We start from the raw sequence: 27254 nt of genomic DNA on the forward strand, positions 1-27254 counted from the left end.
TGTTACGAACATGTACTCACATTGTAAAGCCACACAAAAGCATGTTATAGTTAATTCTACAACCTCCCCCCCACATATTTTTAGAGTTTTCAATATGAAATACTAATACAAAAAGAATAGTCTGCCAAAATCTCAATGTGCAAAACAACCATCAGTATGCAGTGCTTTGCCCTGCTGTGTACTGCAACCTCACTATCGGTTCTTTAGCAGCACGCACAAGTCCTCGCTCAGGTTTCTACGTGGCTTCGTTTAGCATCTCTTTCACCTTCTGTAATGTCTATGTTGCTCATAAACCGCACAGAACAAGCTAGCGCAGGCCAGTTAATGGTAAACCAGCAACCTTTGGGCCTGTTCCAATCGAAAGAAATCCTATTATGTGTGTTGGATCTCTTAGACGTGCTGCAGTCATGAGCGTGCAGCCAGTAAATCCAAAGCCCTTTGGAGCCTTCAAAGGTGTCCTGCTGGGAGCGTTCGAGCGAGGAAATGAGAGTGTAGGTGGACAAGGCAGAAGGATCCGTCAGGAATGGAAAAATCCCAAAAAACAACAACCAAAGTCCTCACACTGCTCGTGGCCCACAGCTGAGCTTGTGCTATTAAAGTTCTGCAGCCAACATGATGGAAGAAGAAATGAAAGAAACGATCGCTTTACGGTTGACCGATGATCAAATAATGTATTTCCACTTGTCAGCCATTTTTGACACAACCATGTTATCAATTACTAGAGAAGGATAATCCTACAGCCCTGGGGTCAGCGTCCATCTTTAGTGGCAGGGATCAAAAGAAAGCTCAGCGAGGCCTCCGTGGAGCTCAACCGACTCCTCCGACCATGACATGACATCACCAACGAGGTGGCCGCCGCAGGTTGCTTGGCTGTAAATCTCGCTGGATGTCAACACTCTGGACCAGAACTGGAGGTCTGACAGCTCTCCCACAAAAGACTGAGTGACGTCAAAGCGGCCTCCCATTGTGTCCTGTGGAGGGAGACGCAAATGTGTCAAAATGTAGAGTTGATATTTAAAACGTTACCAGCTTTTTGGGATTAGAAAGTTGTTCTTTAAGATATGAAACTGGTAAAAATAACATTTTTAGATTTGTTTCATCAGTAAAGCCAAGGCCCTAAAAATGAAGCCAATACTGGAGCGTCTTAACCCTGCTTTCTTTCTAACAACATCATTTAGACAATAAAGATTCAGTGCATATGTTTATATCTACTGAAAGGCACTATACAAAGTCAGCTGTTTCAAAAAAATTAAAAAAATTAAAACTGACAACCTTTGGCCTTACAAGCTCAGCTCTCCACACTACAGACAGACTATCAGTCGCAGTAAAGAGACCCTCTTACAAGTCCAAGGTTTAACATATCCAGATGTCATAAAAATAATCTGGTCCTTAGCCAGTCTTAAATGAGACAGATATAACAGATGAACTACCAAACATGACATATTAGATCATATCATTATTTAACAAAAATTAAATTACAATGTAGCAGCAGTATTGATACGAACTAAAAAGGAAAGTAGGAGCCAGGTGCTGCTAATCTATAGAAGCAGAAGTTTTAGCATTTTTCAGGTCAGGAAGTGTAACACAAGACCAAAACATATGAGCAATGCTCTTAAAGAAACATCAGTCTGGAAAGGATTATAAGGCCATTTCTGAAACAAGTTCAAGTCCATCATTCTACTGTTAGATTATTCCCAAGTGGAAAGTAGCTGCCAATCTTCACAGGTATGGAGGCCATGAAGTGCTCAGAGAAAATGCACAAAAAACAAAAACCTCATACTGAAGACTGTAGAGGCCTCACTTAGCATGTTAAATGTTAAAAGTTCTAAAAGAACATGGCAGCACAGCTTAGGCTTGCAAGTAAGTTACAAAAAAACCCACAAGACAACTGCAACAATGTCCGTTGGACAGATGAAACCAAAGTGGAAATGTCAATATGCAGAAACCAAGCACTGCTTATCAACACATACGTCTAATACACTGTCAAGCACGGTGGTGGAGGGGTGAGGATTTGGACTTGTGTTGCAGCCACAGGACACAGGCACTTTGCAGTCATTGAATTAACCTTGAACTTCTCTGTATACCAACGTGTCTAATATGAGGCCATCTTTTCAACAGCTAAAGCTCGGCTGACACCTGCTCGTGCAACATGACAATGATTCAGAGAATGAAAGCAAATCTACAACAGTATGGCTGAAAAAGACAAGAATGCATTGAATGCATTGAATGCATTGAATGCATTGAATGCATTCAATGAGACAGGATATTAGAAATATCCTGTCTCAGAGTGACGCTGAAAAACTAGTTCATGCATTTATTACTTCCAGGCTGGACTACTGCAATTCATTATTATCAGGATGTCCAAAAAACTCACTGAAAAGCCTTCAGTTAATCGAAAATGCTGCAGCAAGAGTACTGACAGGGACTAGAAAGAGAGAGCATATTTCTCCTGTTTTGGCTTCCCTTCATTGGCTTCCTGTTAAATCCAGAATTGAATTCAAAATCCTGCTCCTCACATACAAGGTCTTAAATAATCAGGCCCCATCTTATCTTAATGACCTTGTAGTACCATATCACCCTATTAGAGCACTTCGCTCTCGCTCTGCAGGCCTACTTGTTGTTCCTAGAGTATTTAAAAGTAGAATGGGAGGCAGAGCCTTCAGTTTTCAGGCCCCTCTTCTGTGGAACCAGCTTCCAGTTTGGATTCAGGAGACAGACACTATCTCTACTTTTAAGATTAGGCTTCAAACTTTCCTTTTTGCTAAAGCATATAGTTAGGGCTGGACCAGGTGACCCTGAATCCTCCCTTAGTTATGCTGCAATAGACATAGGCTGCCGGGGGATTCCCATGATGCATTGAGTTTTTCCTTTCCAGTCACCTTTCTCACTCACTATGTATTAACAGACCTCTCTGCATTGAATCGTATCTGTTATTAATCTCTGTCTCTCTTCCACAGCATGTCTTTATCCTGTCTTCCTTCTCTCACCCCAACCAATCACAGCAGATGGCCCCGCCCCTCCCTGAGCCTGGTTCTGCCGGAGGTTTCTTCCTGTTAAAAGGGAGTTTTTCCTTCCCACTGTCGCCAAAGTGCTGCTCATAGGGGGTCATATGATTGTTGGGTTTTTCTCTGTACCTATGAAGCGCCTTGAGGTGACTTTTGTTGTGATTTGGTGCTATATAAATAAAATTGAATTGAATTGAATTGAATTGAATTGAATGCATTGAATGCAATACAATGCAGAATTACAAAAGCCCAGTTAAAATCCACACCTCAGTTTCATTAAAATGCTGTGGTGGTTAAGGCAGCTGTGCATAAATGAATTCCTCTAAGAGTCAAACAGACAAGATTACTTGAAGTTACTGCCACTAATGCTGGTTCTACGAGATACTTTGGTTTAGTTTTTATTAAATAAATAATGACCCACACCTTTGACTTTGTGTTTACTCAATTTAAAACCTCTTATAGCAAACGTTGGGGTATAAAATGAATTGACATACCTATATCTGCTGATATAGTCTGTATGTGACATTATTATCCCACAGTCAGTGTGTCATACCTGCTCCTGACCAAGGATGAAAATCCCTCCTGGTTTGATTGGGTGCCAGGCTGACAGGTTCTGCCCTGTGCCTTTCTTCGCTCCATCCTGGTAGGCCTCCCAGACACCATCACGCGTGGACCACGTCACGCATACGTGATGCCACTTTTCATCTGTCATAGTTATGGGCAAAGTCGCCGCCTAAAGAACCAGGTGGAGAGACAAAAAAAAGAGATTTTATTTATTTATTTACTTAATTTTTAATTTTTATTTGGAAAAACATCTCATAACCTTCAAGTAAAAGATTATCCAAGGGTCGCGATGGCACGGTTTAGACCTGATCAAGCCTTAAGTGATGTGAGATGTTATCATGTTGATGGAGTAAAAAGAAAAAAAGACTCCTTTACTGTCATCTCTGATAGCCTGCCATTAATTTTGCACGAGTATTCACACAGTAGCAAGCCTTATGTGCAACTGTTATCGATTGTCGGGAAAGTGGATTACTACAACGTGTGAATCTTCTCTCATTTCATCCTCATAAAACAGAAAAGTAATTAAACTCTTAGATTAATCTACATTCTGAGATCGTTGAACTGTGTCAATGATCAGTTTGATAACTGCCAAGTGTGTGACTCACAGACAACAAGCACGTCAGTTTATCCCTCCTGGCATTGTCTGTGCTACAGACAATTAGGCCAATCAATTACAATAATCAGATTATTGTGTTGTTCGTTTGTTTGTTGAGCTCACTGCACGAAGTACTGGGGCACAGAAGGGAAATAGACAAACATCTGTCTTCCGTTTAGGGGAGAATTAAAGATTAGGAAGCTAATTGACTAATTGAATTATTTGTTTGTCAGCAGTCTGACTGGGTTACTGTCTGATTACTGTCATTTGAACTGAGACATCTGCAATCTTTTTCTAGGAGAAACAACCGAAAGACGATTGCAAGGGCTCGTTATATATGTCTAATCTGCATTAAAGTATACAGAGAAGTAGCAAAATGTGAATAATTTGATACAAGTGAAAACAACCAAAATAAATATAAAAATGTTTAAAAAAGTCAAAATCAATGTATATTATGCCAGTGAAGTTTGAGGATATTATACATTTTAGTAAAACAAATCAACATTATTTTGTTTGCTAAATAATAAATACATAAATTACAGTGATTGTGACATGAGATGACAATATTATATATATCATTTACATTGCTCTGGAGTCTTTACTAGAGACGTTTTTTGCTAGTTTAGAAAAATATTCACACCAGAGTAAATTTGGCAGATTATCATCTTGCTCTGACTCTTATTTCTTGGTGGTACGGTACTACTAACTGTCAGTAACACTGGTCGGGGTTGGGGAAAATATATTCTTTTCTCTACTTTGGTACAGCCAAACTAGTGTGGAGTAATGCTGAACTTATACCTCGTTACTCTTTGATGCAGTGAAACGTGAGCTAGTTCCAAATCATCATCACACATTAGCAGATAAAGTCCTTCTTTTGCTCACCACAAGCAGTTTATACAACCCGAGCCTGCTAGACTTTGATTAGTCAGGATAACCTGGATTGTATGTGGTCTACAAACAGGAAACCAGATAGCTTCTGGGACCAAACATCTTCTGACTTGCCCTAGAGATTCTTCACATTGATGTGCAAGTATTTTCTTACAGTGATGAATTATTCAGCGACTGGTAAAAAGATCCCATAAACCTTTGCACTATAGGCTGAGCTTCAGAACTAGCTTTTGTGTCCAGATTCATCAACATTTAGATCATAAATCACTGTGACACGACCTGGTGACAGGCTTTACCTTGTCGTTAATTAGCAGCTCCATGGGATTGCTGCCCCATTCAATGAGTACCAGCTCATTAGCTTGCCCGGGCACCGAGTAGGAGAAGGGAGTGCCAAGACCAGGACCTGCACCTGCTTTCAGCCACAGGCAGATGGTCAAGGCAAAGATCTCCGTCACCACTGACCGCCTCATCCTGCCATACATGTAGTTAGTCCTCATGGGGAAGTCTAACAGGAAGGCAGTGGGACTCTTTAGCTTCTTTAGGTTCCCTGGTGAGATGGAGGATAAATTTAGAGTCATGTTATTCATTTGTGATGAACAAATACTGCTGTCAAAGACTTTTGTTAGACTATTTTCTATATGCATTAGAAACAAACAAGTTATTTTTTCTTTTTCTTGAATTGTTCCTTTTTCTGACCCAATGATTATGGATATATTCTCTATCTACATTATATCAATATAATTTTTAAAGGCAAAACAATGCCCTGTGCTTGCTTTCATCATTCATCATATAAATGAGGCAATTATGGGTCATAATAATCTACTAGCACCAACCACAGCAACCTAACTAATGGAGTTTTTTTTTTATATGGCAACCGCCAATGAAAGTCGGATGATAGTAGGTACAAAGATATTCTGTAATTATTAAATAATAAATGAGAATTCAAATTCATCCCTAAAATAAATCACGAGTGTGTGTAGCTATGTCTGTGCGTGCATGTATGGTTACCATGGTCAGTGCTGCTGTGGTGCAGTTGGCTTAGTACTGTTTCCAGCTTGCTGTGTCCAGCGCCCCTCGGACTCGTTTCTTTACTGGTGTAAGGAAGCCGTCGCGGGTGATGATCATTGTCATGGTGATGGTCATCGTGGTGGTCATTGCCATGATGGGTGTCATGATGATCATCGTGGTTGTCGTGATGATCATCGTGGTGGTTGTCATGGTATCCAGGTCGATGGTGGTGATCATGATCTCTGTGATGACTGTCATCATGATGACCGTAGTGATCGTCGTGATGATCGTCGTGATGGTCATTATGGTGGCTGCTGAAATGATTATGATGCCGACCACGGTGCCCATCATAGTGGTGGTCACGATGGCGATTATGGTGTCCGGTGTGGCGGTTGTACCCATGCCTATTGTGGTGGTTGCTGTGATGGGTATTGTGGTGGTCCTCATGGTGGTCATCATGATGGTCATCATGGTGGTCATCATGATGGCCATCATGGTGGTCATCATGATGGCCATCATGGTGGTCATCGTGGTGGTCATCGTGGTGGCCATCATGATGGCTATTGCCATGGTGGCCATCATGATGGCTATTGCCATGGTGGCCATCATGATGGCTATCATGGTGGCTGTTGCCATGATGGTCATCATGATGATCTCCATGGTGGTCATTATGGTGACCATAGTCATGGTGATCTCTGTGGTAACTGTGTAGCTGTTCCTCTAAAGCATTGATCTTCCTCTGCAGAAGTTCTCTCAGGGAGCTGGAATAGGAGCTGGAGGAGTTCCTGGCCTGTAGACAAAGAAAATAGTGCTTAAAAACTATACCTACCTATAAACGATCTATTACCTCCACAGAGTGAAAACATCAATCCAATCTGGTTCCGCTATACTTTGTGTACTTAAAACTGATAATCCCCATCAATGTAGTAACAATTTCTTCTACTTAAACCACAGCAATAGCAACAAAGTTCAACAGGTCCTGCTGACACTGTGGGAGATCTTCATAGAGCGTCTCAGCGATTCGTGCAGAGCAAAAATGAAGTCAGCATTGACCTGGCTCACTTGAATAAAGTAATAATAAATGGGATTTTGGATTATTGCTACAATAAGGTCTTAAAAATAGAAATTTAGAATATGTAGGTATTTTGATAACTAGTATAATCATCACAAATCTAAGGACCCTTTAGGATTTTTGAAAGATTAAGTACCTTTATAGTAAAAGATCATGGTAGTATGACTTTAATGTTCCCACCACAAAGCTCCTATGTGTGGCATCATGACATTTAATGTCCCTGAAGAACCTGGGTTTCCTGAAGCAGGTATTTGGGTATTCAGTTTCATATTTTAAAACAAAATGTGAAAACATGTGTAGGACTTGTGTTAACCACAAACCTCATTCAAAACATTCCAAAAATCAATTTAAATAAGGCACTGATTTCAAGACAAGGCTATTACAAACTCATTACTGGAGAAAGATACTGACTTTAACTGCATGATTGTGACTCTTTGTCAGTTTTGTCTATTAGCAAAACTATAAAAAAGATGTCAAAGAAAAAGACTGTAGGGGGAGAAAGGTGAGTGCTGGTAATAAGAGTTTTACAAGAACAACTTTGCATTTAATGCTTTTAACAAGAACCAAAGGTTATATCAATACAATAGTACAAGAGGAACTTCATTATGACATTTAAAAGTGCAGGGGGAAAAGTTTTCTTGTCCTCTTTTTTCCTCTCCCTCCTTCATCCTCGTCTTCCTCACCAGCAAATCCGACTTTGTTCCCTGCCAGCACACGCCACGATTAATAGCCTTGTCAGGAAGGATGAAGCTAATTGAAAGTGAGGTTGGCTAGCGCCCTTCGGTGCATGGCCAGAGGCTGGTGGTGTAGACATCCTGTTAGAGGGAGAGGCTGAGGGTAAATCCTGGCACCAGTTCTGTTTTGTCTCACACCTTCAAGTGAGATCGAAAGGGATTTTTGGCAACACTTTCCCTCAGCATGACCTGAGACCACCTACACTAATAATGAAGCTTTTACAGGCCAGTTGGCAGCCAGGTTTAAAACTCACATTATGACATCAGAATAATGAAAATGCTATAACCAAAGCGAGACAGCAAAACCACTTAAATAGTTGGGAATCTGGAAGGAGTATAACAACTGTAAAAAACATCATTAAGATGTTTATTGCTTTGTAAGTTTACGTTACTGAATTTAACATTATTGTCTTTTTAAACAGTTATGTTTTCATTTTAAGAGACCTCTAGCACTTGTCTTAGTAAGTGCCTGTATCATTTTTCTTGGTGTTGTTCTAATATGTGTTTAATGTTGTAGAGGGTCTCATTATAAATTAGTTTTTGGTGTTTGAACCCAGTGAGGGGGTTGATATGTTAATAAAGTAGTACTGGTCTGTATGAAATTTTCCCCATTCACGACAGCTATATGGGGAGTGAATTTTAATATGCTTTACATGCTGTAATGTTAACAAATCTGATAGTTGGTTCCTTTTTGTCTTGTTTAGCTTTTGATTGTACTTAGGGTATTTTGTTCTATGTCTGTTTTCTACCAGCCAAAGTTGTCATAGTAAATTATAGACACCATGGTGATTATAGTAGGTTTGGGGAGATCAACACTCAGTCTCCCAGTCAAAAATTATACATGTTTGGACATTCCTGTTCTATTATAATGGAAACCCATGTAAAATTTGTTGGAGGACTTCCATCCATCCATCTCTGCTTCTTATCCTTATCAAAGTCATTGGGCGGCTGGATGAGAGGTGGGGTACACCCTAGCACCCTAGACGTTCTTGCTGTGAGGCAATGGTGTGCTTTGGAAAGTCTTTGAAATAACTTTCTATGTCAATAACTAACTGATGCTGTTTGAGGGGAGCTGGAGCCGAATGGTTCAGTTTCTTTTATTTTATAGTGACAGAAGAAACAAAGATGTCTTGGAGAACAGTGAAGGAAATTGCAGGACTTCATGGAAAGTTTTGAAAATATGATCCTGTAACCTTATTGCAGTTTTCATTTGCACTCCTCCACATCCTGCTGGCTGTTAGGGTTAAACAGTCGTGGGTTTCCAGTATGACTGTACTTTTGTGAGAACCACAAGACAAAACTTTGATTTGCATTTGGTATGAATTCATTATAACAATGATTAGTAATTAGCTGTGTAGGGTAAACATTCGTTTTAAATATATAGTTATATTATGAATATATATTTATTTTAGAGAGTGTTTTTAGAGAGAAAGTGATATGTGTGTGTGTAGTGATTTTCTTTAAGGCAAGAGATTACACACAAGTTCAAACACAAAAAAGCTAAACCAGTATACAAGAATTACTGGGGAAAAAGATTTTTCTTTAATCGAAACTCTTTGTCATTCTGCCGGTGTTTAGATACTGTAGACTGCTTGTTTTCCACCAGGGGAGCTTAACTTATCCTACTCATGCTGGCACACAGAGGTTAAGATCAGGGGTGAGAGCTAATCAACTTAGAGCTTCTTCCTGTTTTGAGCTCGACCTTGGCCACCGATATCCAGGAGAAAGACAGAACGATGCAGAGAGACATTAACTCTGAGACAATAGTCGAGCAGCTTTCATATTAGCTTTGTGGGTGGTACGTGTTTCATAGTGACTGGTGGGTGGTTTGTGATGAGTGTGTGAGACAGATTGCCCACAACTTCTGAATGCTATTTTTTTTTAATTTCCCCCAAATTATTACAAAAACATAAATTTAAAAATTAATGATTTAGTCCTGAGAATATGCATTAACTATGATGCAGTAAAACGTACAACATCCATAGAATAACCTTCAGGTTACTGTCCTAATGAAACATATCCCTCGTTTTGGCAGCAGATAACAAAGGCAGCTGAGCATGTGACTCTCAGTGACGTAAGATGTGACCCCAATTAAGTCAAACCTTTAATAGACTTCTGTTTGTCTGCAGCTTTTCTTTGCAGACACATTGTAGACAATTTGAATTTTCTTTGTGCAAAAAGTGTAGTAGGTAAGGTTTATAAAGTACACATACACACTCACAAAGTGCCTGACACAAAATAATTACAATTAAAAACAAATAAATGAATAAATAATTAAAAGAGAAATAATAAAACAGATACATAAATAACATGAGAGCATTAAGAAAGCGCAACTCCACCCAAATGGCGCGGATCACAACTACCACGATTAAAGCAGCTCGAGCTCTTATTGGTATCTATCACACAAAATTGTGATATTTTAAAACTTGGGGACCCTAGACTGTTAACAAACAGATACTAAGCTCACCAGTGACAGCACTCAAACTCCACTGACACAAAAAGGCCTTCAATGAACAACAACAATGAACAATGCTGTGGATTGTTCATTGCTGTGCATTGTTTCTGCCCTCAGAAAGCTTGGAATTGGGAACACTGCTATGCAGGATCTGTGTTGTGGACGGTGCTCAGAGGTCCAGGCACACGCGGTAAAGTCACCGTTTGGTAAGCTAAGACTTTAACAGCCATTTCCCTCATAATTTATTGCAGTGCAATCTCAGTTTAATTACTCGGTTCACACTTTTTAGTATTTCTCCTGCATGACTGAGGAAGATATTCAGTGGATGTTCCCATGCAGCTCAGACTTTGGGAAGTAGCTCTCATGTATCTTTGAAATTAAAAAAAAGGTCATTGTGCAGCAATTTTTAAAGCACGGCACTTTTAAAAATTACAAAACAAATCAAACTGAAGATACTGCATGGTCCCAGTCACCTGTCCTAGTGCGCAGTGAGTTCATTTATCCAGTTGTGTTTTTTTTATTAAGTGCTGTGAGTACGCTACAAAAACGATCAAGCTATAATCTTTCATGCTTACCTGCAAGTTCTCCAGCCTCTCCTTTAGTGTCTGCAGGGTTTTTCCAGTCTGTTCTGGAGAGAAGGAACTGTGTTTGCTATATGACGAGCCCTTCCTGTTGTGGTCCAGTCTGTGGCTGCCGTGGGGATAATGGTGGTCATTGCTGTGATATCCTGAAGGCCCATGGCGCAGTGACAGTGATGCATGATGGCTGCCGTGATGTCCGTGATGGTCGTCATGGTGGGTACCGTGATGGTTGTTATCGTGATGGTTTTCATGATGGCTATCGTGATGGCTATCGTGATGGCTATCGTGATGGTTGTCGTGATGACTGTCATGGTGACCAGTGCTGTGGTGACCCCCAAAGCCCTCACATAAGGTGAGCTTAGCATTCAGCTCCCTGATTGTCTCTCGCTGGTCCAGGATGGTTTCCTTCTGCCTCACAAGGCTCTCGCGCAAGTGCAGAATGGTGGCTTTGGCCTCGTCGGACATCATGCCTCGCCTGCTCCCGCCATTGTGGTCACTGCTATGGCCGTTACTGCTTGGTCCATGGGGCACATTGGGTGGCGAGTAGCAGCTGGGATCTGCTTCTGGGGGAATGGGAGTACAAACAAATTTGGGGCTAATGCCATAATCATATTCTATGCCAGGTAAACTACCTGCTGCTGCTGCACACGAAAGGAAGTAATAGAAAATAAGAGATCGTAGGGGGACGAAAGGGAGGACGAGCCCCAGAGTAGCTCCCACCCGTTGCATGTGCTTTGTAGACAAAGGCATTTGGCTCAGAGGACGGACGTCTCTGGCCATATCTGGTCAGAGTCCAAATTATTCCTCGGAAATTGACAGTCTTCAAAGGCTTTAGCTTTGTGGGGACAAACACCATCAATGGAAATCATTTGCTTCTGATTGAGAGGTGTTGGTGCTAATCATGTCAACAAAATAAATTCCCTTTAGAGGATAAGTGACAGAAACTCCAAGGAAGGGTTCTAAAAACACTGGGAACATTGGGAACAAACAGACTCCAGCTGCTTGTCTTCAAGAACACCTTTTAGAATCACACAAGCTTTCTTGGCTCCGTGGTAAGTTAACAGGTTGAGAAAGTTCAGCTGATAGATTCATCCACTTTGTCTGAGATGAGGTGCTGGGGCGCCGCCAGACAGGTGATTTCTTCTGGCTTCAAAGACCTTCTGTGTTCGACGGCCAGGAATAATCCTTTTAACTTTGGCTTCTAACCATCCATCACATTGCCATTACCTACTGGGAGACAGAGAAAACAAGACGTCAACAAGACAAGTCAAGAAGAAGAGAGACATAATGGAAACAAACAGCTAGCTCAAGCTTTGACCATCTCCACTCATGGTTTTAAGTATTATTTACAGTGCAATCAATATATGATTCAGCCAACTCGAACAACAACAATAAACCCAAAAAGCTACAGGTTGTGGAGAAAGTAAGACTGTCAAGAGGCAAAGTGAGACAAAGCAGAGAAGTCAGAACAGGTTTAAAGGACAGGGATTGGGTTATGGCTGAATTAAGAGATAACTGGAGACCATCTTAATTACTAAGTTAGTTTCCGGTTCACACTCATCTTTGAACTTGACTGCAATATCGATGTAAACAAAACCATAAAGAGTTTCATGACTCAATCATGGTTTTGATGGACTCATATTGAGAAGGAAAACTAGAAAAACCTTAAAAATCTGCTTTTGTTATAGTTCTTGCTGCAGGAAGGTACCAGAGCTGTTCAGCATCATACGTTGATCTCCACATATTAAAATGCTCATGCATGTGGTCAGCATGTTTTATTTTAACCAGCAGACTGCAGTTTAAGTTCAATGACTCACACACAGACAGACGCCACAGAGGGGAGGGCTGATTGGTGGTGGTGGTGGTGATTGGGGGTCTTCAGGGCTGCAGCAGGCCACAGTATAATCAGATTATGGTCAATTAATCTTCCGTCAAAGCCACAGGGCAATCATTCACATAATGAAAGCTGGTTTTCTGCTGAGACAAGGGCATGCCTGTTGAGCCCAGTCACTCACACGAGTCTCATGAATCAGTGTCAGAACTTGTCCGCCTTCAGCCTGCCATGACTGACTGTTTAAAAGCAGCACGACGAGGAGAGACAGAGTCATACTGGAAGAAGAGGGATGTCCACATTATTATTGCACAGAAGAAAAGCATTCAACCACATCTACTGTACAATAGGTGTTTCCTTATTGATGATGGACAACTAATAATAATGTATTAATGTTTTATTTTTTTTGTTTATACTTGTTCTGTTAGACCTGTAACATGCATCTACCGCATGCTCGTTGGTCTTGCCCGAGAGCGCGATGCAAAGCCAAGAAGAACAAGTTTCAGAACACACAGGAAAAGATAAGGAGCTTGTTCTTTCTAAGCTCCTTATCTTTAAACACCCACAACACACATTACATTAAGTACAAACATCCGATTTTCTGGCGCCGCCCTTTCTGTGACACTGTCCTTCTGAGAAAAACGACAATGACAAGACTTTTTTGAGATTTTCAGCATTTTTTTTTAATTACATATTAGCTTAGAATTTCTGGGAAATATACCAGTCGTCTTTCTTGCCAAGGGGTAAATAAGAACAGCATGTGTGTACAGTAAATATGAAACTACACATAGCTTTCCATGAAGACCAAAAACAGAAAGCCTGGCTTTGTCTAAAGGTGACAACATCCACCTTTCATTAAGTCTAAAGCTCACTAATTGATGAGCTCTAACTTGTTAGTCTAATTTGTACAAAACCTGATATGTTAATGTGATAAGGTATGAATTGTCAGGAGATTTTGTTTACAGGATACAGTGACTCTCTGATTCTGACTTACTTCTGCTAAATTTGACAGAAGTTTCTCTTTTTTATCAGAAGAAAAGACCGATTTAGCATTGAGGCATTAATTCAAGTGCTTACTATCAAAAGGATAAACAGAACCATACAACGTACCACTTTAGTGTAATGATTTGGATGCATTTTAAATTTTAGAGAATTCTGGCTGATACTTTGATGTAACATCTGAGATCATTAATCGTTTAATGGTGTCACATGTTTCATCATTAGAAACACCGTGGGATTCATCAGCCATTTCTTAAAAACAAACATGTTTTGTCGAGAGGCATTTAACGATGTGCACGCAGCCACTACGTGAGAGCCATAATCCAACAGTGTGCCCTGCTGTCTGATACTTAAGGACACCATTAGTGGAGATTTACACGACATGATACCTCACTGAGACACGTGGCGTCACATGCTAGTCCAAACAGCATCGCTTTATGTACAACGTTATAATCATTGCTAGTGTTTATAACCTTCCTTTGTCAAAGACAGAACGGGTCGGAGAACCTTGGACCTGCATGCATTTTTTCTTTGCCTTGTGGGGAAATGATCAAGTTTCCATTGAGCCAACTTTTAATTTGGCTCTACATAACCTGGGCTGAGATCTAACTGTGCTCTTGTGAAAGTAGTACAACAACTTTAAATTTGCACATTTGCACAGACTGATAATGGTTGCTGTATTTCTAATTTGATATAGGTTTCCATGCTAGCATGCATGCAAAGACACAAATCAACACACCATTGTTGTGCCTTCATGTTCGTGATGTGTCTTGAGGTTTGCAGAACGCTATTAAAATTTAACAACCAGCATAAGTGAGACTCATGTTTATGGAGGCTGCACAGACACCATAATGGTTGACAGTATTATACAGCAAAGCTTACAAAATGTAGGTTGCTGTAACTGCTCCTGATGATTATAGTGGAGACTTTTAAAAGATATTGTTGTGATTCATTATTGATCAAATAGGATAAACAATGAACTCAGCTATAATTTGGTGTCATATCAGTACTATACTCTGTCTTTGCCCACCGTGACCAAGATAGATGGCTGGATGGATTAATAAACAACAAAAGTTTATATTTAATTAATCCAGTTAGCCTACATTTAAAAAAAGACAATAAAATATGTTGTATGCTGTGTATAAAACTCATTTAAAAATCCATAAAGCAGGTTTTTAATGCTATAAAGCTGTTCTCCAGTACAATATAGAAAGGATGTTTTATTTTCACATTTAAAAAATATATTCTTAAAATGCAGAATATAATCGCACACATTAGGTTTCCTTAAAGAAATGATTATCTTTCGTCACTTTCACTCCTTCAGTAGTTAAAAGCACAAAGTGACAGCGCTCCTTTGCAGATTCACTACATCAAGCTGATCTCGTCATCTGATCAGCTCATGTTTCCCCCGTACGGATCACATCCGTGTCCTCATAGCTCCTGCTTCTTCTTTCAAGGGTGACGGTCAAATAGGATTGGTTGGATGTAATGCTGTTTAATGAGGGATTGACTGCAGGGTCCCGGTTCTGCCAGATGATCTCCCTCCAACCCACAAGTTGCTGTTGCCACACGTGTCACTGCAGAAGAAGCGCATGTGCTTGACACGCAGCCAGTAGCTGCTTATTAATGTCATTTGCATTAATACACATTTTGCAGCTTTTCCTAACAGCTGTCTTATTTAAATTGCTTATACAATCGACTATTTCAGTGGCTTTTCCAGCATTTAGAATAGATTTGAAAAGCTTTGTGTGTTGACAGAGCTCAAGTTCATTTTGTACTTGTGTCAGGTGACACAAAAAAGCCAGTTTTTATACTACACTTGATTAAGATGTGCACTTTGAAGGCCCTTGCTTGGGTCAGTTATACACGTTCAGTTTCCAACTGAGTGGCCTTTCCCTATCTGCAGCTTAAAGGCCCCTCCCTCACCTCCCTACCCATCATTGCACGAGATCACCTCAGTGTCAGGTGCTCTGGCTGGACCCTAAGCTCTGTGCTGAGGCGAGCCGTCTGAACGTGACTGGCCACAACACTGAACAGCCAAGTGGCACTTTGACGACTGATGATGCATAGATGTTGTGATATGTGTCAGAGCACCGACTCCTAACATTAAGCAAAAGGCTGCAGGACAGTTTTACTTGATTCACTGTAGAGTAACTGACACAATGCCTCACATGTGAATTGATACTGATTGGCCTTCACTGATTTAATAACCTCCAGGGCCGTGCTTCCGAAGAGGATTCATTTGACAAAATATAAATGTTTTGGAAAAGTCTAATGTGCTGCAGTAGTGTTTAAGTGTGTAAAATCTCACTGTCAGATGTTAGATTGCTATGGTGACCACTGTAGGATGAAACCATTTTAAACAATTAAGAGATTAAAAACATTTAGCCCGTACCTGTGGCTAGCCAACCCGATTTTACTACTGTTTACGTATAAAACATTTGTGTACACCCCATATTATTAAAATACTACAGAAAAAAAAAACTAAAAATGTTTTGCAGTATTTTACAATTTTATACACAAGTCACGTCACAAACTCTGGCTGCCATTCAGCTGTAGTGATCGTAACCTGTTGGTCTGGTTCATTTTTAGGAGACTGCAAAACTCTGTGAAGGGAGTCAGATATGAGGTGATGAATCGGTGAATCACTTCTGATCATGTGATTTCAAGGAAAGTTGTCGAGGATATCCTGAGCTTTTGCTGTTGCTAGCTGTTAACTGTTGTTAGCTAGAAGTTGATGTAGCATTGTTGGACGTGAACGCTTGTGTTTCATGTGGTGTGAGAATGCAATCAAACTGTTTATTGGTGAAAAAAAATGTGATTTTCAGGATACTCTAACTTTAACTGACATCATGTTAGCTCGTAACCAGCTGCTGTTGTTGTTTAGCTGGCTCATCAGCTGTCCAGAGATGGGATGGACTCTAATCTGCTGACTATCAGGACTACATGAGTATATTTATGTAACTTTTCATGTGTTACAGCCCTGACTTCAATGCAGGAAGTGAGACTCGAGGTGAGGTTGAGGAGGAGGAAGGATCAGCTGTCGAAGAGGTGCATAAAGATAAGCAGATAGAGTTGGTGAAAACGTACATATATAAATGTTAAAGGGTCACAAAGGAACTTATTAGGCATACTGCGTATGTGGTTGGTCTCTAGTCACATTCGTAAAACATGATTAGGCAGAACGGCAAAGTCCATCCAAGTCACTCTATTTAAGACAGTGAGACAGTGTCTGCTCCTACTGTATGTGTTTTTAGTGGATTCAATTTAAGTGCATGAGAATGCATCAATTTGTTGGAAGACATAATTACACAAGTACAATGTTCTCTTTTTTGCTAAATAAACTTTGTGACATCTGACATATTTAAAGCCAACAGATGATTAGTCCCCAAAGTACTGTTGTATAAAAGAATTAGTATAGAGAGTTTAAAAATGTATGCCTGGAGACACAGTCATTTTTCAGAAACTGCATAAATGAAGAACAAATCAGTTTAAAAGCAATGCCATGTTTGTGCCTGACAGCATCTATCAAAGCCTCCATATATAAGATTACACACAAAAGAGATTTGGCAATCACATCCTGAGCAGCTGGTGCAGTGTGTACTTTGTATTAGCATAAAACTATAAGTGAAAGTAAGTTTTTAATAATTTTATCTGTTCTTATGTGAGGATACTCTTCATTATTAAAGGTTTGGTTCAGTGTGTTATGCAAAAGAAACGCCTCAGAGTGCGTTAATGAGCGAGTCTAAGTCCTAAAAGCAAATTATTATTTTCTTTTTTAGTTGTGAGATTAAAAAATATTGAATGCTCAGGTGGCATCTTTAACACCGTAACTGGTTGGCTTGTTTTTAAATTAAGTTGCATATTAAAATAATTCAAAAGGTCTGAATTTCAGTCAATATTTTTTAAGCTAGTGTTTCAACATTTAATGAAATAATAAACGAGTTAGTTTGTCACTTTAGATTTCATTATGAAATGCAATAGAATGACAGTTATTTAAAGAAAACATTACCTTATGTACCTGCTGTATCATATGTAGTTCGTTATTTTAATATAAGATTCAAACTAAACATTAGCTCTTCATACTGTAGCTTTAATATATAATGAATAAAACAGTATTTTAGTAGCAATATCATTACTCCCTATTAATATAATCACCAGTGGAGTACGGAGCCCCGCAGGGGACATGGGAGAAAAAAAATTAAGACGGACTTTTGCGAGATCTCGCAAAAGTTTTAGCCGCATTCTTCGGACACCGGCTCGAAGCCGACCGGGAGGTCGAGGCACGATGTGCCGGGAAAGCGGTGTTCCTCCCGGCTGTAGTAGGTCTCGACCTCCCGTTAGCTTCGAGCTAACGGGAGGTCGAAGGCCGAAGAATGCGGCTAAAACTTTTGCGAGATCTCGCAAAAGTTTTGCGAGATCCCGAGTTAGTTTTGCGAGATCTCGCAAAAGTCCGTCTTAATTTTTTTTCTCCCATGTCCCCTGCGGGGCTCCGTAGAAGAGCCTATGAGCCACTGTTGTTTTTATATTGGGGACATAGGATATAACATCATCTATTCCCAGGCAAAAATTCATTTAAACGTCTTATTCACAATGACACCATATTTAAAAGTCCTTATGTGTCTTTGTTGTTGTTCAGATTTGTATTTTGTTGTTAAAGCTTTACGTTTGTCAACATGGAAAAATGCCGAAAAATTCCTGACATCGCTCGGTAAAAACAAAGCTGCATGCTTGAAATCTAGCAAAATAGGATAACGTTTAACATGACCGCTGCACCAAATTACAGAGACATATTACTAAGCATTATAAAATAAACCTACTTAGCTGACTGTGTTTTGTTTCCACAGACATGCAAATTGTTCCAAATTAAACTGAAAGGACTCCTCAGCCCTGGAAATATACAGCAGCCATATTGTTACAGTGAACCTGACAGACAACAGAATGTGATCGAGCATGACGACAAGCACTGTGCCGATATGTCGACTCACACACTAAAGCTCTCTGCCTTCCTGTCAGTACAAAGCAGGCAACATTTCAACAACTGGAAAAAGGATAAAGAAGAGTTACAGGTGTCCCTTTTGAACCTAATCGTGCCTCACATTCACACAGCAATATGAAATTACAGTTTCGAGCTGGTTGGGTCAACAGCCCTCTACTGTGAAGCCGCTAAGTGCGCCGGTTGCTGAGAGGCTTTGTCGCACCCTTGTACTTTTTAATTTAGTGCATTTTGATGTCAGTAAATTAGCCAACTGTCATTTTCACAAAAGTGAAGCCTTTTACTAAAACCTGAGCATCATTTCCGACACTCGTTTCTGTGAACTTTGTCCTCAGTCACTACCCACAGCACATGCTCATAGGCGACGAAAGGCTTGTAAATCTTGTATACCAACAGTTTTGCCTTCAGTGTGAAAGACCAGTACGCCATCAAAATCACTACACATCTCACTCTAATCGGCCTGTCAAGATCAACTTGTCTCAAAACTTTACATAAAGTCCACATTTTATAAGGAAACATGGTTTAAAATTGTGGGAAAAAACATGTTGTAATAATAACTCTACTTTCCACCAGCGCATAATGTAAATGTTCATTACACGAACTCAGCCATTCCCTTTGTGTCAAGAATTAACAAGTTAACACATTACCTGACTTTACTATGGTCCAACTTCAGAGACCACCCTCAGTGGGGTCACCATAATCAGGATGACTGGGAATAGTTGTGGCAGTGTGGAAAGCTCCTTGGCTCAAGTGTTGAGAGTGGCAACATTAATCAACTAACGTGACAATACACTGGCTTAGCATAACAGTTCATGTGGATGGCGCCATGCAGGAAGCTCAGGTTTCTTAACAAAGGTCCAGACAGTGCAGTGTAACAGGCGGGTCTTTGACTAGAAGGCATTTTAATTCTAGTAAATGATCTTTTTTCTTTATTTTTCAACACTAAAAGCATTCCCTGTGTCTCTGAGAACAAATCTTTGCTTTCTTTATGATGTTTTTCTTTTTTTAAATTGTTTTTTATCTGTGTCAGTTTTCTTTGGTGCCTTGATTTCCTAAAAAGGAACTTCAGGTAGGCCTATTAGTATTTCCCATAACTGTAAAGTCCAGTATCGATTCTGCAAAGTTTGATTTCCTTCTCATCATTTTAAGGGTTAAAGTTGCAGTTTTCACAATAGCTTGGTTGCTTATCAGTGCTCTTCGGCGAGAACAGGTGTCACATTTCTAAAGACGTGGACCTCTGATCTGAACTGTGATGGATCACCTTCACATTTTGTTTGACCTCTTTAAGCTGCCTCTGCTCTCGCTGTAGCTAACGAAGAGGCGTGAAGCCAAAGGCTCAGTGCCGCACGTGGCCTCAATTGATCTCCACTGAACAGGTTTGACCAAAGACTCGTTGGGATACACAGGAAGGGAACGTCGTCACAGGTATGCTATGGCTGTACTGCACAAATGTTCACTGAAACAAGAATCAATGAACGAAATAAGTGTAAAAAATCACTGAGATACAACCGTGGATATAAGAAGGTACCAGCAACAGAGCTACTACAGAAAATCTGAGAAGAATCTCCACTTTTAAAATGTTGCACCCATGAAAGAAGTTGAGTTCAATAAAATGCCAAAAACGTTGAAATCTTAGCTTCACGTGAGCCAAAGCTCATCAAAAACACACTGAATATAACACAGACGGCTGAAGGCATATGCAGAGATGAGGACAAATCAAATATTATAAAACCTCTTATGTGTTATACTAGTAACAGAATATTAGCATGCAGAAAAAAAATACTATAAGTAGTAAACAAAAGACTGAAAACTTAAAAGTAACCATAATTATGCTGAATATTACTTCACTGGTGATTCGTCCAGGGTGGTACCGCTTCCTCTCACCCTGTGAGTGGAACGGCATTCAGCCTCATTCCTCCAGTTTACTTTATTTGAATTTCAAGCAGTTTTAAAGCAATTACTTCTAACGTGTCAATAAGCTGTTGAGAAAGACATCTGCTGAAGACGGTCTAGAACAAAGGGACTTGAATCACCTACAGTATCAGGCATTCATTTGAACACGTTTTCACAAAATATCTTAACTCACCTGACCTCATCTGATTCAGCTCAGTTTACTTTGTGTCTTATGGTTAAATAAGATGCAGATAATAAAGTATCACACCTACAGTTTATTAGAGATTCACAGAAGTAAAAATGTAAAAAGTAGAATTTTTTGATGAGGATTTGGTTGAATAGTTACATTTGTAGCACAAAAAGTCAGAACTGTGGCCAGTAAATCTACTGATTTACTAATATGTAAAATCCCATTTATTTATATTTATTTGAGGTAGGTACATATAGCAGCTAAGCTACAGCTTATGGTAACTGGTTGACAGAGGCCTCATGAGAAAATCCTTAAATATGCATTGCATAACTAAATGAATCACACTTTATAGAAGCTACTTCCAGTTGCTCTGTTATTCATCAGTGGTGGCCACAGCGGGGAGTTTTTTTTAAATACCGGATGCCCTTCCTGACACTACCCAAAGGGATTTGTGTCTCATCTCAGGCTCTTTCGCATGTTAGGCGAATGTGTAAACCAGTACACACTAAATAAATCACATATTACATTAACAAATCAGAAACTCTCTCTAAAGAACCACAAACTATTTAAACTTAATTTACTCATTTCATTCAGTCTGTGGAAGCATTACATCATCCGTGGGGCCGTGAATTTCACTTTACTTTTGTTTATCAAGATAGTTGATTTACTTGCTCACAAGAGAGATCATTTAGGAATCTTCCCAAAGGTCGATATTTTAGAAAACAGTGCATCATTTCGTTAAAAAGAAGCAAAGCTTTTCTTACCTGTTGCAAGTCTGGAGTCGCCAAGGTGGTTAGTCCATTCAACACACTGATCAGCTTGAGGAGGATTGGCTTTAGGTGGATAATTTTAACTCTCTCTCTCTCTCTCTCTCTCTCATCACTCACTCTTCTGCGCACACACCTGACTACTTTTTTTTTTATTATGTACTTCAATAACAAAATGTTTAACTCTAAATGTTCAGGTAAAAACTTTTAAAACCTCAGAAAAACCAACAAAAGTAATCATGAGACCTTTGGACTAATTTTTGGACTAATAGGCAATCGTGCACACTAAACTGATCATCTGATTTAGGAAATGTGAGCTTGTACTTTGAATAAACTGCAGCCCCTTTCAGGTGTCTTAGATAAGATGGAGGCAAGTTGGATCACTCCTGTCGCTTTGGCATCATGAAGTCGATTTAATTGAAGATTTGGTTGTTGAGCCAATAGCTTTTACTCAGCTCACACAAATCGCAACCATGCCCAACCGTGTACACAGTGTTGGGAAGGTTACTTTTAAAATGTATTCCATTACAGAATACAGAATACATGCCCCAAAATGTATTCTGTAACGTATTCCGTTACGTTACTCAATGAGAGTAACATATTCTGAATACTTTGGATTACTTAATATATTATCATGCTGTTTACAACTATGTGAATGTACTATTGCTGTGATTTATTACTGTTACTGAAGGTCCGCGGCTCCGAACCGTAGTAAAGGGACCTCTGGCTAATACGGTGGGTTCTGTGTCGGCTCGTAGCCGAAAACTAGCTTTACTTTGTTGTCTGGGTCAACTTTGCTAGCAGAGACAGAGAGAGGCGTTGAAAGGCTGCTCCAACAGAACTTATTGTTTTTGGAGGAAAACACGAACACGGTGTACAGAGTCTTAATAGCTTACTTACAACTGGGCTCGTCAGGCTCTCTTCTTGGCTGCAGTGGTTATTATTATATTTACATGCTTCCAGCTCCCGTTTTTGCTCGATGACAGCTCTTACTTTTCCTTTTTCTCCCTCCCTCGCTCACAGACACATAACGTGTATGGCAGTCCATTCTCCCTGCAGCACGGACTACACTGCCCATGATGCTACATTCTTTAGAGCTATACCTGTAGCATTCTGCCTGTTAGCTTAGCACAACAACAACAACAGGCGCTCTCTCACCCAGGAAACACGCAGAGAGAGGGCGTAACCCTGTAACCATGGCAACCATAAGGCTGCCACCTGGAACAACAGAACGTAGCTGTCAAACAAAACCCAAACAGTCCTGACCCGCCACAATATGAAACAGGGAAGTACCGCCGTGTAATCCATTTATTTCAACAAAGTAACTGTATTCTAAATACCATTTTTTTAAACGGTAACTGTAACAGAATACAGTTACTCATATTTTGTATTTTAAATACGTAACGGCGGTACATGTATTCTGTTACTCCCCAACACTGCGTGTACAATATTTAGTGCTACACAAGATCAGTGACAAAGTCCTACACGCCTTGACTGGCTGGTTCTCAGGACTCCTAATGTTGTCATTAGTGTACTCAACAACAACAAACTAAGTCACGTTATTGAGCAGTTTTGTAGATGTTTTAAAAACAATCCATGTGTCTAGGACACAGTTACCTCACCTCTAATACAGGCGGCCTGTCATTGCCCATTTACCCTCTTAAAGGTAACACAAGTGCTCCAAGCTATCCTTGGAAAACTGTATCTGCACTGCATACAAAACAATGGAGGATCAAAGCAGAAGGATACAGTAGGAGCTGTTGTTGTCATCATGGCCGCAGGCAGTCTGACGGCTGTACGATGAAGAAATATTAATAAGCGAGGAATGTTGAGCCCAAAGGCAATGTTTTGAAGGTGGCTTCAAAGTTGAACACATAACCTGGAGCACGTTATGTTTGGAGGACAGAGGTTAAAATTTGCTGGAACTGCCACATCTCGAGTGATTCATGTCAGGAGGACATGTTCTACGTGTGAAGGGATTTGTACGTGCACAGCTTGTTGCCTGTGTAAAATATAGCTGAGTGAAGCTGTACAGTGAAGCTACAGCAGCACAGTCTGTGTGTACTTTTATTTCATAGTCAGAGGAATTTGCAGTCTTTCAGATTCAAATGTATAAATAGGATTTATGCTTTATAATGTTATCATGTCATATAGTGAGGAAACACTGAATAACCTGTAATGATCAAATGTATAAAGTTGAAAGTTCAGTCGCTTTAAGGTCCAGCTGTTTTGTTAGAAATATACTAATATAAATTCACAAGAGCTGGAGAAATATCTTTGGGAATGAACTGGTGAATGTGTGAACTGGTGAATCTGGAGACTACTCGTTGTAAGCGAGTGGAGAGTTGAGGATATTCAGGAGGGGCTCAGAAATGAGCTGCTGCTCCTTCACATCCACAAACGGCTCAGGATGAGTTTCTGGGGCAGACCTGGGACATGCTACGAATGCCTTGGTGTCTACCCAGAAGAGTTGGTGGAGGTGGTGGGGATGGTGGAGGTCAGTGTGGATGAATGGAATTCACATGATTAATGGTTTTCTACCACCACTGCTCTCTTACCCTGTTGGCAGCACCTGTGTTGGCTTTAATCGTTATATATTTACAGCGTGTTCTTCATATGGCTTTTTCAGCTGTTTGTCTGACAATGGCTCTGACTAAAGTTGTCACCCTGGAGACGTCATTTTGCACCGAGGAAGCCAAATGACATGTCAAAGCCACCATTTATGTGAGCATGCACAGAATCTGAAGCGTAGAGCCCGGACCAGACAAGGAAGGTCGGCGATTTCTACTGTGACTCTATTATCTCTCACTGGGGTTTTAGGATTTAGGTTTAAGCTAATGCAAAGAAAGCTGGAAAGAAACTGTGCTGAACTTGCTTTCTAGTGTGATGATGGCACTGGAGCACAGATTAATAATAAAGAAAAACACAAAGTTCCTTTAACCCTTTAAAGCCGGTCTGAACGGGCACGCTCCATTTTGCGTAACTATTTTTAAATCCCGGTAGCTCTGCAACCATGTAAACTAGCGCAATAATTTTTTTTGCATATGAAACCGGAGGAGTTGTACTTACATCTTATGCCATCAGCTTGTCCTCGGTCACAGTTTCCTTCCACATAAAGCTTTGCAAAAACTGCATAAAAAGCACTTGCAGCAACAAAAACATAATATTCCAGACACTCTTTGCCAATCCGATCAGCTGTTTATAACACTTCCTAGTACATCAGCGCAAACTATTCCATGTCTGCCATGGCCTACCCGAAACCGGAAGTGACGTCATTTTCGCGGAAATGTAGTTTTTTACCATCAGGGCCTCAATGAGCCTATACTGGTGTTTTTAAAAGTTATCTTTGACTTTATGACTTTCTGTGTGGTTTCTGGGATGCTTAGGACTCATATTGCACTGCTGGAAATAGTTTATTTTGATGCATATGCTGTTATTTTGCAAATTTGCATTATAATATTTATTTTTGTTTTTCCTGCAGTATATGAAAATTGGTGTATTTCAAAAATAAAACTATGAAGACACTCAAAATAAATTTCCTGTGGTGGGAAACTATTTTGTGCAACTTTTTTGTATTTACAGTTTTGAGGGATAAGCCTCTTAAATTTCTCTAACTAGAAATATATGTTAAAAAAACAAAAACGATTTTCAATTTTTTTGTAGTTTATTGCACTTTTTTGCAATGTATTTAATTACTATGCACTTAATGCAGACATATTATTAAAATTTAGGCTGTAATGGTTGTATTGATGTATAGCAACTTGAAATGCTCCCAAAAATGGCTCCACAGCATGTAAAAATATAATATAAGCTCTGGCGAACTTGGTTCTATGCTAGGTCTTAAAGGGTTAAAAGCACAGGAAGACTGAATAAAGCTGTGCTGAAAAGCACAAAATTAAAGACAGACCAACTGTAAAAAATGCAGTGTGGCTTTCAAAACTACCTGATTTGAATGAACCATGACTTATAACACTGTTTGGGGAATAACCCATAGAAATACAGGCTCTGACAAAAGAATAAAGTATTAATATGTTAATGTTAGATCATATTGACGACCTGTGAGAGCTCACTGTGTACTTGCAGATGTAGGTGGAGAGTGGTAGTGGTAGTAAGAACAAAAGTGTGAAAGTTAAGTGAGTCTAGGAAAAAAAAAAGTGAGGACAAACTGTAACAGTTCTTGTGTCTGCATTGTATTCTGCTCTATTTTCTGAACCTGCATGTGGGTGTAGAGAAGCTTTCTGTGCTTCTTTGGCGGATTTCTCCGGGTATGATTTTGAGCGATGCTGCTTAATGTTAGCCCAAAAGGCACATCTTTCTTTCTGTTGCATTCTCAGAGGCTCCTTTAACCCAGTGATGAAGACTCTTTAATAAGCATCATCACTAATATTGTAACCAGCTCGGTTTTGCATCAGGCGATCTCTGTGCACTGATATCGGCATATGAACATACATAATAATGTAGGCAAGGGACAAGACTGTTGATGCCAGAGGCCAGGTGCTTTTTAGAAGAAATCCCATGGCCGAAATATACTTCCAAAAACAGGTCACAGTCTGAACACCATTAAAATTCCAGTTGTTTCTTTAAATTAATTTATCTGCATTGTTAAACTGCTGCACAGAAGAAAAATCTTGGCCTGTATAGCGAGTGGCTGCGCCAGAATTATGAAAACACTGACCTTTGTCTCCATCAGAAGACAGATGATGGGCTCCAAGGCTGTAAAACAGCTGAGGCTATAATAAAGATGTTTTTTCTCTTCCTAAGCTCAATATAAAAGCAACAGCAAAGTATTTGATCCCACCGTTTCTGATCCCTAATACCTGACACACTGTATTAAGGGGCTAAATCTTTTTATATAAATGTTTTAAATAGGGATGCAACGATACCAATTTTTTCAAACCGATATGATACCGATACTTGGATCTGAGTACTTGCCGATACAGAGTACAAAAAACAATACTTCTACCACACACACACACACACACACACACACAAATACAATTAATTGGAAGACAGGTTTTATTATATTCCCTGCCGATAAAAAATAAAATCTTAATAAAAATGACCACAAAAAAATTCAAGTGAAAAATAAGCACTTCTGCTAAATTATTGCAGAGTCTCCACATTGTAATTTTACAAAATATCACTGAACTATTGGCACTGTCTCGAGCTTTCAGAATAATAAATAAACACTTCTGTTTGGAATAAAATAAATACAAATTAGGTTTGAGAATAAAATTAACTTTTAAATTATTGCAGAGTGTCCATATTGTAAACAAACAAACAAAATAATTATTATTAAATAAATAATAAAATATAAAAAATTATAAAATACATAATAAATAAAATAATAATTGGCCCCCTAGTGGACAATCTAAAAAACTACAACAGAAATGACAAGCCACCCTCTGATTAATGAAATAAGTATCGGTTCATGGTATCGGTTAACTTTTACTAGTATGTGTACACACACATTTTACAGTATCGGCCCCGATACCCGATACCAGTATCGGTATCGGTGCATCCCTAGTTTTAAATGTTAGAATTGTATCTGTTAATCAAATGTTCAACATTTACATTATAGATGTTTACATAAATAAGTGTATAATGTAATCCAACCTGAAAAGACCACCCAAAATCAGTGAGAATAAGCTCTGTGGGGGAAAAAACATTTATTTA

At 39.6% G+C, this 27254-nt stretch overlaps 1 protein-coding gene across 1 annotated transcript; it reads right to left on the bottom strand.

Annotated features, from left to right (window-relative positions):
• Window positions 1–442: 442 nt before the first annotated feature.
• LOC102786706 (uncharacterized) lies at window positions 443–22530 on the bottom strand. Its single transcript, XM_087835195.1, has 6 exons — window positions 22479–22530; window positions 10897–12132; window positions 6061–6850; window positions 5349–5599; window positions 3559–3738; window positions 443–971 (listed from the first exon to the last, which is right to left on the bottom strand). Exons 2-6 carry the CDS (start codon window positions 11680–11682, stop codon window positions 762–764), a joined length of 2217 nt encoding a protein of 738 aa, XP_087691321.1. The 5' UTR covers window positions 11683–12132; window positions 22479–22530; the 3' UTR covers window positions 443–761.
• Between the last annotated feature and the right edge of the window lie 4724 nt (window positions 22531–27254).

This window comes from Neolamprologus brichardi, chromosome 22 (assembly GCF_056152115.1).
Source record: "Neolamprologus brichardi isolate AB-2024 chromosome 22, ASM5615211v1, whole genome shotgun sequence".
NCBI classification, from domain to species: Eukaryota; Metazoa; Chordata; class Actinopteri; order Cichliformes; family Cichlidae; genus Neolamprologus; species Neolamprologus brichardi.